At 39.5% G+C, this 14,808-nt stretch overlaps 1 protein-coding gene across 2 annotated transcripts in view; it reads left to right on the forward strand.

Annotated features, from left to right (window-relative positions):
* acss2 (acyl-CoA synthetase short chain family member 2) overlaps positions 1-14,808 on the forward strand; it is a 48,373-nt gene that overhangs the window by 18,523 nt on the left and 15,042 nt on the right. The window contains exons 4-10 of one of the 2 annotated variants that reach the window (XM_052031442.1): positions 1,359-1,462; positions 3,113-3,185; positions 4,302-4,377; positions 5,227-5,341; positions 5,834-5,878; positions 11,364-11,501; positions 14,615-14,785. In XM_052031442.1, the coding sequence (XP_051887402.1) occupies positions 1,359-1,462; positions 3,113-3,185; positions 4,302-4,377; positions 5,227-5,341; positions 5,834-5,878; positions 11,364-11,501; positions 14,615-14,785 (722 nt within the window). The remainder of the gene's footprint in view (positions 1-1,358; positions 1,463-3,112; positions 3,186-4,301; positions 4,378-5,226; positions 5,342-5,833; positions 5,879-11,363; positions 11,502-14,614; positions 14,786-14,808) is intronic. The other variant, XM_052031443.1, reaches the window with a different exon arrangement.

A 14,808-nucleotide genomic window follows, 5' to 3' on the forward strand; every position in this document is an offset into this window, starting at 1 on the left:
GAGAGATAGTAATGGGGAACAAAGAAATGGCGGGCAAACTGAATAAGTATTTTGCATCAGTCTTCGCTCTGGAAGATATCAATAACAGGCCAAAAATTTGAGAGAATTAGGGAGCAGTAGTTCCTATTACTAAAGAGAAGGTACTTGGGGAAACTGAAAGGTCTGAAGGCAGATAAGTCACCTGGACTGGATGGAATACATGCCAGGGTTGTGAAAGAGGTAGTTGAAGAGATTGTGGAGGCATTAGTAGTGATCTTTCAAGAATCATGAGAGTCAGGAATGGTTCCAGAGAACTGGAAAATTGCAAATGTCAATCCACTCTTTAAGAAAGGAGGGAGGCAAAAGACAGGAAATTACAGGCCAGTTAGCCTGACTTCAGTGGTTGGTAAGATGTGAGAGTCCATTATTAAGGATGAGGTTTCAGGTACTTGGAAGTTCATGATAAAATAGGCCAAAGTCAGCATGGTTTCCTGAAGGGGAGATCTTGCCGGACAAACCTGTTGGAATTCTTTGAGGAAGTAACAAGCGGGATAGACAAGAGAGTCAGTAGATGTTGTTTACGTGGATTTTCAGAAGGTCTTTAATAAGGTACCGCACATGGGGCTGCTAAACAAGATAGGAGCCCAGGGTATTACAGGAAAGGTACTAGCATGCATAGAAGATTGGCTGACTGGCAGAAGGCAAAGAATGGGAATAAAGGGGGCCTTTTTTGGTTGGCTGCTGGTGACTCATGGTGTTCCGCAGGGTTCGGTGTTGGGTCCACTACTTTTCATGTTATATATTAATGATCTGGAAGGTGGAATTGAGGGCTTTGTAGCCAAGTTTGCAGATGATACAAAGATAGGTGGAGGGACAGATAGTATTGAGGAAGCAGGGAGCCTGCGGAAGGACTTGGACAGGATGGGAGAATGAGCAAAGAAGTGGTAGATGAAATACAGCATAGGGAACTGTACAGTCATGCACTTTGGTAGAAGGAATAAAGGTGTAGACTATTTTCTAAATGGGGAGTGAATTCAGAAATCAGAGGTGCAAAGGGACTTGGGAGTCCCAGTGCAGGATTCCCTAAAGGTTAATTGCAGGTTGAGTCGGTAGTAAGGAAGGCAAATGCAATGTTAGCATTCATTTTGAGAGGACTAGGATATAAAAGCAAGGACGTAATGCTGAGGCTTTATAAGGCGTTGGTCAGACCACATTTAGAGTATTGTGAGCAGTTTAGAGGTCTGCCCTGATCTTATTGAATGGCACAGGAGGCTTGGGGGTGAGGGAGAGAGGTGTGGGTGTGTATGGTTTGCTACTGTTTCTACTTTTATGTTCTTCCATTTTGTCACAATATAATACCCTTTTATTTATATCCATAGGAGTGAAGAAAGGAGACAGAATTTCAATATACATGCCAATGATTATAGAATTGGTTGTTGCCATGTTAGCTTGTGCCAGAATAGGGGCAATCCATTCCATTGTGGTAAGTAAAATTTTCATAGAATACATACCATAGAAATAGGCCATTCCACCCAACCAATCTACATTGGTGTTTTATGTTTACCTCAAGCCTTGTTCCATCTTTTTTCATCAAATCTATTCATAAAAACCCTCTGTTCCCTTCTCCCTTGTATGCTCATCTGGCCTCTCCTGAATACATCTTTATTATTTACTTCCACCACTCTACAGTAATGAGTTCCACATTTTCACCACATTCTGGGTAAAGAGGTTTCTTCTATATTCTCCATTTGACTTCTCAGTGCTTGCCTTATATCAAAGGCTTGTAGTTTTGTTCTTCTCCACAAGTGTAAACACTACCCCACTATCGAAACCTTTCATAATTTTAAAGATCCTTATTAAAAGTTAGTCTAGCCTCCTTAACCTTCTCTGATGTATTGGCTTGCATTTCTGCACCATTTTCAGAAGTTTTTTTTCTCTCTTGGGTTTCTTTTATCCTTCAGTAAGTCACCAGAATTATTAACTGCTCTCAAATGAGTTCTAATCAACTTTCTCAATCATTTTCTTTTGTACTCGGATACAAAACTCTTCAGTTTTGACAATCCCACTGCATCCTTCTCAATTTTATCATCCACAAATTTAGAAATTCTACTACTGATTCTGAAGTCTAAATTGTAATACAAATCGTGAACAACATTTTCCACCTGCCTACCTAACTGGATCAGCTAGGTATTAATTCTGTTATTTGTCATCCACATGTTCTGATCTTATTCATTAATTTATTTATTACAGGTCTTTACAAAATCTAAATATTTTACATCCATTGTATTACGTTTATCTGCCTGACTGCTTTATCATCTCCATAACCCCTTTCCCATCATCTTACTGCTCTCCCACCCCCAACTATCTTCCTAATTTCATGCCTTCACTGTGTTCCTGAACCCCCCTCCCCACATGATCATCTCCCTAACTGACCTCTTCCTTCCATGTTATCTGCATAGTTAAAGAATCTAACTGTCTGGAGGATGTCTCTGGCTCTCAAGCATTAGCCCAGGAAGGGTGTAGCCTTTAACCTAACACCGAAGTAGACCTGGACTGTCCAGTTAAGAGCTATTTCAGTGTTCTCTGTGGGCCTTGTAATATGAACATAGAATTTTGTGTAACTGGCATTAAACAAGGCTTGTGCGTTACTCAGTGACACTGTGCATGCCCATGGGCTTCCTTATGCTGGTGTATCATGCACGTGGAAGAGCTAATATCAATTTGAGTTCATGATCTTCTATTTCAACCTGAAGTCCAAATGTATTTTGTTCTCCTGGGGCTGGAGTTTTTAAATTTTTAAATCTTATTTACAGCGTGGTAACAGGCCCTTCCGGCCCAACGGGTCCGCGCCGCCCATTTTAAACCCAAATTAACCTACCCGTACGTCTTTGCAATGTGGGAGGAAACCGGAGCACCTGGAGGAAACCCATGTAGACACGGGAGGACGTACAAACTCCTTACAGACAGCGACGGGAATTGAACCCCGATCGCTGGCGCTGTAATAGCATTGCGCTAACCGCTACGCTACCATGCCGCCCAACATTTCTAGGGCATGTTGCTTAACCGACATGCCCTAGAAATGTCATCCTTGCCTGTGGTTGAATTGTGAAATAATTATAACCTTAATATTCAGTTTGCAGGATTTTCTTCAGAATCTGTGTGTGAAAGAATTCTGGATTCTCACTGCACTTTTCTAGTTACAGCAGGTGAGTAAACATCCATTTCCCAGACCTGCTTTTGCATAAACTTTTCTGATTGTTGTAGCATTCATTCAGTACTTCCCTTGTGGGCATAATATACATACGTGGTAAATAGAGATGTTGATTACCAATTTTTTAAAGTGCAGAACAGACAAAAATCAATGATTCTATTCCAAATTAATTTTACAAATAAATAAATTCCTACCCATGGTTTCCTTGCTGCCACTCCAGCCCACTGGTCAGGTGGTGTATCTGGCTGTGTGTCAGCCAAGACTTGAGGATATTTTATTTCTGATGTCTCCTTCCAAGTTGCCTGTTAGCAGACCTGTACATCACACCCCCACCCTAGCATTCCTTATGAATTTAAGGCATTTCTCAGCATCTGTAAAGGTAATGCAGTGTATTGGGTATAGACCTGCTTTGGAAGAGATTATGTTAAATGTACTGTAATAACAAGCAGTATGTAGACTGATATCTCAATTACAACACAGTTTACGCAGCATTTTACAATGTGTACAGTAATAGGATGGTTATTCTGCAGGTGCTGGACTTGGCAGGTATCAGTAATGAAGAATGGACTCCCTCTCCATGGGTCTGGTCACCACCTCTATGTTGGCTTGGGCATTGCCCCTTTGTCAGCCTGGAGATTCCCTTAGTTATTGAAGTGTATTGGTTTGCAAAATTGTGGCAATAGAATTGTAACAATGTATATGCAATGGGTCTAAAAAGGATAGCTGTAAGTGCTTTCTATCTGGTGAAGCTGTGATGGTCCAGAGACTTGGTTGTCCATGCTTAAAGATCACTTAAATGTAATGGACAGATACAAAAATAACTCTATTGCTAATGGAATTGGATAACAAGACATTAGAAATGAATTTGCATGTGTGCTTCATGTGTGATCTGGTTACATCACATATGGAATACTTTGTCCAATCTTGAGCACCACACCTTAGCTGGATGTATTGGCCTTGGGGAAAGATTAGATCTGTTAGATCAATCACAGAACTCTCATTGGGCATCCTCGGTAGGTTTCATTTCTGATCAATTTACATTTGGTTACTAATCCAGTGAAAATGCTATATTCAAGTCTAAATATTTAACATGCATAACTCTTAATTTTAGATGGATTCTACAGAGGAAATAAACTCATAAACCTGAAGCAGGTAGTGGATGAAGCACTTAGGAAGTGCAGAGAGAGGTATGTACTATGCTGCTTTCAGATGTTACAACACCTGAAATATTGCATTCAAATCTGTTTTCCCTACCCTCAGATATTCTACTGATAGAGCAACTGAAGATGCTGGAAATTTGAAATAAAAACAGGAAATGATCCAAATGTTCAACAGGTCAAGGAGCATTTGATCTGATGAATGATCTTTGACCTGAAATGTTAACTCTGTTTCTCTTTCCACAGATGCTGTCTGATTGGCTGAGTGTTTCCAGCATTTTCTACTTAATTTATTCCAACAGAATGAGAGCAATGGAGGTTCATCAGATTGATTCCTGAGATTGGGGTTGGGGTGATGGGCGATTGTCCTGTGAGGAGGGGTCAACAAGGGTGGGCCTATACTTAAGTTTTGAAGAATGAAATGACTCATTGCAACAATCACAATGTGGGTAGATGCAGGGATGATGTTTGCCCTGGCTGAGGTGCCCAGAACCAGGGGTCACAATCACAAAATAAAGGACCAAGTGATGAAAAAAGTTCCTTAGTCAGAGGATAGTGAATCTTTATAATTCTCACTGGGTATATTCAAGGCAGAAATCAATAGATTTTTCTGCATTTTAAGGTAATCAAAGGAAATGGGATTAGTGCAGGAAAGGGATGTTTGAGGTAAATGCCCTTATTGAATGATGGAGCAGATATGATGGGCTGAATGATCTCTTTGTAAACAAGGTAAGAACACTGGAAATATAGTGTGAAAAGATACTGCTGAGATCTTCTGGTGTCTGTTCTGTATTGGTTTGAGTTTATTCCCAACATTTTCTACTAACCTTTTCAAAAAAATATATTGCTCTGGCCTCTAAAACTTTTCTAACTTTGAAGGAACTTCCATGTTCGCAAATGCATTGTTGTGAAGCACCTTGGAGTGTCAGAAGAAGCTTGCGCAGCTGAGACTTCAACTAGTCCACAGTCACCTCCTGCGAAACGACCCTGTCAGGTGAGGTATTGCAGAAATATTTTAACATGCACTGCAAAATAGGATACAGTTCGGTTTTTGAAGAAGATTTATTTGCCACTTTGGAATTGCTTGGTTCACAATTAACAGATACTTGTGCTGCAGATACCTGCTTGTATACAGCAGTACGTTGCTCTCATCTCAGTTCTCTCTTCTTCAGCATTGATTATTTGACTTGATGACAGCTGTGGTGATTTATTTTGATTTATGAAAGCTGGAGCTGTAAACCTGAGATTCTTTTTTAAAAAAAATAAATTACTGGGAAGAACATAAGTTTATTTGTATTACTGATATCAAAAGTGAAAATCAATAATTAACTTCCTGCTTAGACTTACTTTGGAATTTATGTGCAATGGTGTTGGATGGGAGAGGTTTCTGAGTGTCTGCTTTAGTATAAAAGTAGTTTTAAGTTTTCAAAAGGGAAACCTGTATTTACCAAAACTGTTGCATCTTTCATCTATGAACTTTCTACAGGATAAGGACAATGAAAAAACAAAGAATACTCATCATAAAATACAGGTATTTTAGTTTTAATGTAGCTGCCAACTTTGAAATCTGCATCTTAGCTTTGCTACATGCTTCTCTTCTTGCCCATCCCATTTTCTCAATTTATTAATATTATCTTGTGGAACAGGCTAGCAACCTAAGCTGCCTTTTACTTTTTGTACTGAATGCCCCTATATTGGATCTACATCAGTGTGCTTTTTGGATCAACCTATCATATGTTCCATGCGAAATATCGACCCTATCAAAAGTTTCTTCAAATAAATGAGCACGTCAATCAGGTGTCCAGCAGAATGTCAACATTTGTTCTTTATTTTGTCCAGATTTCAATTAAAAAAAAAAATCAAAGTCCAGCAAGGATAGTCTTCAAACTATTCCCTTTCATTCATGCAGCTAATAGAGCTGCTACCTCACAGCTCCAGTGACCTGGGTTCAATCCTGACTTCTGGTGCTGACTCTAGAGTTTGCATTTTCTCCCAGTGACCACGTGGATTTCCTCTGGGTGCTCCAGTTTCCTCCCACATCTCAAAGGCATGCAGACTGTTAGGATAACTAGCCACTATAAATTCTTTGAGTGGTAAGATCCCGGGGTGAGTTACTAGGAATGTGGGGAGAATAAAGTGGGATTATTCTGGGATTGTAAATGCATGTATGGCGGTCAGCATGGACTTGGTGGGTTGAAGGGCCTGTTCTGTGCTGTATGACTGATTATTGCATGAATGACTTGGTGGCTGAGAAACCGAAATGCATCCTATCACTTAATCATGGTTGATACAGCAGCTGGGAACAAGATAAGTGAGGAGCTTTGAATTATTTGTTTTTTTAAGTCATAGGATTGTGATCAATATTCTTAATAGTTCAGAGATTTTACTTGTGCATATCAAGGGATAAATTATATGGAGTTGTTTACTATTTAAGATCTTTTATGCGGTTGTTTCAGTGTCATTTCTACCATTCAGTTTCAACCACTATTAAAGGGAAGTTTTTGTTTTGCTCTTCAGTTTTCTCTTCCCTTTGGCAACTGTTGTTCATTGGTGTTCTGCCATTTGCAATTATTCCTGCATGAATTTGTTTAAGCAAAATATCTGCAGCTCTCATTTCTCAGAATTTAACTTTTATTTAATGAAAACATTTTGTGTCTATAACTCCAATTTGGAATACTGAGCATTTCTCACATTTTATTTTGTAAGCTGTGATCAAGGTGAGGTTTTAAAGTGGTCTGTTTTGTATGTTGTGTTTTGGGTCATCATCCAGAAACTAGATTTCAATGTAGTTTGGTTGTCATTTGTTGTATTTGTGAAAAGTGTGAACCTCATTTCAGTTACTCCAGAAGAGATTGAAATGCTCGGATGTGACCTGTGAAGATGTTTTCTCATTACACCAGCTCCACAGGCATGCAATTTGAATCTGAAGTATTCTGTCTTAGTTAATTTGACATTAAACATGTTGTTAAAAAAAATAATGATACTGTAAATTACATTTTACATGGTTATCTTTCTCTGAACTTTATCCATGCTCTAGGTAACTGCTGACTTGTACTTTACTCATTCTCAATGTGGATGTTGTTCTATGTGTAAATATGGGTCCTGATACCTGCACAGTTGAAGGACAGGCTTGCATTTTTGTAATGTCTCTCCTGTCTCTTCCAGGATACCTGAAAGCAACGGGTGAAGAAACATCAAAAGCAAAGTGTACAGTTTTCTTTTCAGGATGGATATAATAGAGGGCCTGATTAGATGTTTTTGACTCTGATTCTTGGCTGCAGCTGATCAGATTGAGAGGCTGGCTGACTGACAAGTTGGGTTACAGAAAGGAGAGAGTGATTGGGAAGGCTAGGATGAGGAGAGGGAAATCTGAGAGTCAGAAGAGGGGAATGGATGGGGTGATAGGAGAAAGTGTAGCTCCTGTTCTTCCACGCCCACACAATAACATTTAAAATAGAGAAAAATTATGAGGAATCTAGCTCATTAAAGTTTGAGTGATATAACTCCTGGGAAGGGCTTAGTTGGCTACTCTTGGTCCAGCATTCGTTAAACCCAAAATGAGTGGGTCTGAGGTGATTTGAGTTGGCAATTCTTAAATTTTTAAAATCCCACCTGATCCAAACCCAACCAGTATGTATTGCCACCTCCATTTACCCTTGGGTGGTGGTGAACTGCTGCAATCTCTCTGGGGAAGGTATTCCAGGATTTAGAACCATCTACAATGAAGGATCAATAATGTATTTCCAAGTTGCTGGTATTTCCATGTGTCTGGACTTTCAACCTTCGAGCTAATGGAGGTTGGAAGGTGCTGTGATGTAATGGCAGTGCATTTTATAGAGGATACACACGGCAATGAATGTCCGTTGATGGTGGGGCAAGTGAATATATAGTGTTCTGACAAAGGGTCTTCCACCTTTGTTCTGTTTCTCTTCCCACAGTTGCAGCCTGACCTTCTGAGTATTTTCTGTTTTCATTCTGAATATTAAGTATAGTAAATTGTGTGCCACTCAAGTATTGCTATGTTGTCATGGAGATTGTATTGGATCTTGATTACGGCTGGAACTGCACTCTTTCTGGTAAATGGAGAATATTGCAACCTTCTCTCCTGTACTGATATAGATGGTGGAAAGGCTTTGGGGAATCAGGAGGTGAGCTACTTGCTGTAGGGGTATCCAGCTCTTCTGACTAGCTCTTGTAATTGTAGTATGTGGTGAGGTGGATTAAAATCTCACCCCACTGATGCACCTTAACGCATGGAAAGGCAAGCTGACTATCCCCAGTGCAAACAAACTCTCTGGCTTGTATGGACAAGGGATTGTCGAGAGCTTCTTGGTTCCAGGAAGCCATGATAGAGCAGTGCTCTTAAAGCAAAAAAAAAAGTCTGAATGAAATCTTTTGGGTCTTTTCTATAGTATGTGAAACTTGAATTTAAGGAATTGGGAGATCAAACAATTAAATGTGCTCTGGATGATGGAAATTATGCAAACATCCTTAGCTTTTGAACACTACACAATTTGTAATTTGATTTCTATATTTTGATATTTGAGTATTTGAAACAGCACTCACTTTGTGATACATTGAGCATGAGGGGAAAATGTTTTAATAGAATAGTAGTGTAGTCCTACAGGCATTCCACCTTGTCTGACAGACACACCTGTGTATTCTGCTTCCATTTATCTGCAATGGGTTTTGAAAAAAGGTGGTTTTCGCCATACTTTGTGGCTGTTCAAGTTTTAGGGCTTCAATCCACTCTACAAATGGAAGTGATTCATCTTGATCAAATGCTGGAGAAAACTAAATATCTGTTATGTTACACTGTCCAAGAAGAAATAACTTATTTTAAATAAGTAATCATGCTGAACTTCTGTGCATTGACTGCATGGCTTCAATTCACAACTGTACACTATTACTGCTTGATCTTAAGAGCTGCATGCCATATTCATTTTTATTAATGAGAATTCTGCAACCTTTTACGATGACTTTGCTGCAAAGTTCTATCAGCATTTGTTTATAACATTTATTGTATGCATAGGCCATTTGTGTACTTTTGAGATTTTGGGTAATCACCATCTGTTCAGTCTATTAATATACCGAAAGTTGTTTTCTTTTTCCATTGCCTATTTTATTCTTCACCCTCCGTAAGCTTGGCTCAATTGAAAACACTCTTGCTTCAGAAGGTTGTACGTTTGTCTAGCAGGTTTTGAGCACAGACTCTAAGAGTTTGCACGTTCTTCCTTTGACTCTGTGGGTCTTCTCCAGCTGCTCTGGTTCCTTTCCACATCCCAAAGACTTGCAGGTGTATAGGTTAATTGGGCACAGTAAATTGCCCATTGTGTGTAGGTGAGTGGTAAAATCTGGCGGGGGGGGGCAACCTTATGGAAATGTTTAAAATTATGAGCGGCATTGATAAGGTGGACGGTAACAGTCATTTCCCCACGGTAGAGGAGTCCAAACTAGGGGCATAGATTTAGGGTGAGAAGGGAGAGATGTAAAAGGGACCTGTGGGACAACTTTTTCACACAGGGTGATGAGTATATGGAACGAGCTGCCGGAGGAAGTGGTTGAGGCAGGTACAATAGTGTTATTTAAGAAGCACTTGGATAGGTACATGGATGGGTGGGGCTTAGAGGGATATGAGCCGAACACAGCAAGTTAGCACTTGCTGGGTCGGCACCGTGGTCGGCATGGACTGGTTGGGCCGAAGGGCCTGTATCTATGCTGTATTGCTCTGAGTCTGATTCTAAATCAGAAAGTGGGGAGAATATAAAAATTGGGATTAATGTAGCATTGGTGTAAATGGGTGGTTCAGAATCAAGTTTATTATCACTGACGTATGTCGTGAAATTTGTTGTTTTGCCGCAGCAGCACAGTGTAAGACATAAAAGTTACAGTAAGTTACAAAATAAATAGTGCAAAAGAGGATTAACGAGGTAGTGTTTATGGGTTCATGGACCGTTCAGAAATCTGATGGCAGAGGGGAAGAAGCTGTTCCTGAAACGTTGAGTGTGGGTCTTCAGGCTCCTGTACCTCCTGTAGTAATGTGAAGAGGGCACGTCCTGGGTGGTGAGGGTCCTTGATGATGGATGTTGCCTTCTTGAGGCACACCACCTCTTGAAGATCTCCTCGATGGTGGGGAGGGTTGTTCCCGTGATGGAGCTGGCTGAGTCTACAACACTCTGCAGCCTCTTTCAGTTGATAGTTGCTGTGGACTCAGTGGGCTGAAGTTCTTTTTGTGTTGTATCTCTGTGACTCTGGACAGCCTTCCTTTCTGCTCTGATAGTTCAGATGGGTCTTGAAGATCTCATGACACAATTCTAATAGCAGGAAGTTCTGTCATTGTCTCATTAGACTTTTTGTTCAGCAAGTGTCACCAATGTTAGCAATGAAGGGTCTCGACCCAAAATGCCAACTATTATTTTACCTCCATAGATGCTGCCTGACCTGTTGAGTTCCTCCAGCATTTTGTGTGTGTTGAATGTTAGCAATTGATTGGGTTACTGTTGGTTTGGATATTTCTGAATCAAATTTATTTGCCTTCTGTACAATCACTATAGCTTTTTTATCTCGTGTACAAGGATAAATACTAATTATGCAATACTTCTGTTATCCAGCAAAAAGTTCTGAAGATACATACATCTAGCATTCTAAAGGGGCGACGCAAATTTATCTGTATATACCTGTTTCACCGTACCTTAAACACTAACTCTCTTTTTAATGTAGATTTAGACTGATCTGCATTATTTCAGCACTTCTTAGTTCAGATTTCTGGCATTTATTTGGCATTATACTGCTCTTGTATTGTGCTGCAGTTTGTCCCATTGTTGGGGAATGAAAACTTGTAAATATTAATGATAATTGTTTAATGCTTGTTTAACTTTGGTTTCATTGAACATATGTTTTAATTTCAAAGCAGACTATGAATTCATGACAAAATAAGTTGCATATTATTTTACATCAGTGTATTTTAATAATTGCAATTACTTGGTTTTATTATTTGCAATTTTAATGCATTTCAGATACCGTGGAACGCAGATGTTGATGTATGGTGGCATGAGCTAGTGAAGGAAGCCAGTGATGAATGTGAACCTGAATGGTGTGACACTGAAGATCCTCTCTTTATCCTTTACACTAGTGGATCAACTGGGAAACCAAAGGTAATGATGTTACTCCAGTTATGAGCATGTGAACTTGATGGCCAATAAAAGATTAATTCATTGAGCTTGCTCCCATTCAGTGATCTTAGAGCATCATCTCAAGGCACCTCCTACCCCCAAAGAGTTGTGTAATTTCTCAGGAGAGGCATTTAAAAAAAAAAGATGAATAAAACAGGACAGGGCAGAAGGAATATAATGTGGAAATGTGAGGTTATCCACTTAGAAGCAGGGAATATTCTTTTAAGTGACGAGAGATTGAAAAGTGTTGGTGTTTGGAGGGACCTTGGTGTCTTTGGATCAAAGACCTTAATGTGCACTAAGCAATTAGGAAGCCTTTATTGCAAGAGGATTGGAGTTACAAGAGTAGGGCTGTCTTTCTGCAATAATAGAATGCTCTGCTGGGATCACATCCAGAATATATTGCTGAATTCTGGAGTCCTTGCCTAAAGAAGCATATACTTGTCATCGAGGGAGTGCATCCACCATTTGTCAGATTGATTTCTGGGATGGCAAGTTTATCATGTAAAGAGGGATTAAGCAAACAGCCTTCATCTCAATAGTTTCAAACAATGAGAATGATCTCATTGAAACATATATCATTCTTATGGGGCTGGACCTGAAAGATGCAGGAAAGGGGTTTCCCCTGGCTGTCTAGAAGTAGGAAGTTAGTCTTAAAATAAAGGATTGGTGAATCTTTGGTGTTCAGAAGTCAAATATATTGATGACCTAGATCAATAGAACTCTCTCCCATTTTAAAGAACAATTTCAGCTCTCATTTGAAGATGAGCAGTGAGTCATGAGCCACCAGTTTTACGGCACAGATCCACTTCATTCCCAGAAATGAATACCTTGGCTCTTCCTACACTTACAAGGTTAATGACATGAGCCCTAATTCTCCCCAGTCTGTCAAATTGAAAGAAAATCTATCTGTAGTTTACAATCTTAACTGTCATTACAACTGCCTCCGCTGCATCACTCCTCAGTCTGCACTGTCCTAAACTAAACGGAGCCAGGTCTTTAAACCTTTCTGAGAAGCAGTTCTTTAAACTGGGAAAAAATTCAGCCAGTTGTTTTACTACACTGGATAGTTTACTGTTGGACCATTTAATGTTAAACTAAAATATTCCCCCATGATGCAGAATAATCCCAGATTATATGCAGGAGCAATTTCCTTGACTGGGGGGGAAAAACTTGCCCTGGTATCCGAAACTATTGATATGAAATACACGTGGGGAGTTATCCTCCTCCTGCATATTGTTGGAAAAAGTTTAAATATTAACTGAAGTGACAGATTGTGCCACACTTTATACAAGTTGTTTCAAAGGCAGCTGTGCCCTGAGACCAGTTTGTTTGATCTAATCAATAACGTAATTGCGAATTTGGCACACTGCTACTACACAAAAATAATTCTGATGTGTGGCTTGAATAGCTGACTTCTGATTTTAAGGCTTTGCCAACCCTACCTCCCCCTTTCACTGACATAATTTTGGACTTTTCCAGCAGAAGTAGTTGTTCTGTCCACCTATATTAGCAATCCACAAAATGTATAAATCAAAGCATTCTTTAAATTCAATACACAAGGACATACCAGCTTATTCTCTGCAACTTGTTTTCATATTTTAACTCCCATTTAGCCCCAGTACCATTCAAGTGGATCTGTTCTGCCCCTGCTTCAAGACCAGTGCATGAAATGTGCTATAGTAAACTCTGCATCTCGGCTGACTGCCTGAGCCTCGGATAACTGTAACATGACCTTCATCCTTTTGCATTCCAGTCCAGGTCTGATGAAAACCAACACTACATTTGTGTTTTTGTTTAACCTGTCCCTCAGCTTTTGGCGGTTTCTGTACTTGGACCTCGGAATCTCAATCTCTCAATTCCTGCATTTCCTATTTCTTACCATGTAGTAAATGGTCCATTGCTTTTTCCCTTGTTCTGAGTATCATGTGCTCATTTACAATATTATTTCCAATAATTCTTTCATTAGTAGATCAGAACTTGCTGCCACTGAGCAAAAGTTACCTTTTGTAGCTTTGACAATGTAATCTTGCTTGTAAATGCCATCCTAATCTTTGTGTATAAACGTGAGACAATATGGAGGGGGAATTGAGTGAGGGGTGGATGGGGGAAGAATAAGTTGCATTCACAAAGCAGCTGAGAAAAAAGCTGTTGACAGCTGAAATTTTTTTAACAGCAGGCCAACCCAACTGTCAAAAATTATATGTTTCTGAATATCAGAGATAATCAAAAAACTATTTAAATATCAATTTTTAAAATGTATATGAAAATGTTTCCAAAAAAAAAAGCAAAAGCTAAAACACCAATGGTCATTTAAAAACATTCCTAAACAACTATAAGCATTTTAACTGAACTCAATCACAGTTTCAGTGGCCTGAGCCTGCCCATTATTGGTGTTGGTGAATTGCTGCAAGTTTGCACTCTGCTGCTGAATTCCACAAGGAATATGTCATTGGAGTGCAGTTGGAAAATCAGTGGCAATGAGTGGCCAACAGGTTTGGGACCTCCACGTTCCCACATGAATCTCAGCACTGACACAGACCTGCCAGCGAGTTCCTACTGTGTCCTTGTTTGATTCTTGCAACAGCATCATTAGATGTTCAATTTAACTACAGGTTGAAACTCTCTAATCCAATACACTTGGGACCTGATTGGTGCCGGACCACAGAAATTGCCCCTGATTAGCTTTCTCTGAACCGGACATTCCCTGGGTCAATTAAGAGCTCTGAGAAATGTCCGTAACCCAAAGCTTCCGCAAGTCAGAAATACTTTCAGCTGAGATCACTGTTGGTTTAGATCGCAAAAGTTGCACTGATCGGTTAATTAGCTACAAATTAGTACAGATTTTAGTTAATTTTAGACCTTAGTTAGATTTTAGTTAGAATTAGTTAATTAATATAGATCTGTACTACAGATTCAAAACATGCCAGACCACAGGATTTGATGGACCACAGAATGCCTGACTAGAGAGTTTCAACCTGTGTAACTAAAGTATATATTATTGACATGCTACAGACAGAACTTTCTCCCCTACACATTTTGTTTAATAAAAGGTCCATAACAATTTGTAATCAAATCTTTTTGTTCTCTTAAAGGGTGTGCAGCACACTGTTGGAGGCTATCTTCTTTACACTGCTACAACCTTTAAATATGTATTTAACTACCAACCTGATGATATCTATTGGTGTACAGCTGATATTGGATGGATTACAGGACATTCATACATCACTTATGGACCTCTGGCCAATGGTGCAACAAGTGTCATGGTTAGTATTGGAATATCAAGATT

This window comes from Pristis pectinata, chromosome 16 (assembly GCF_009764475.1).
Source record: "Pristis pectinata isolate sPriPec2 chromosome 16, sPriPec2.1.pri, whole genome shotgun sequence".
NCBI lineage: Eukaryota > Metazoa > Chordata > Chondrichthyes > Rhinopristiformes > Pristidae > Pristis > Pristis pectinata.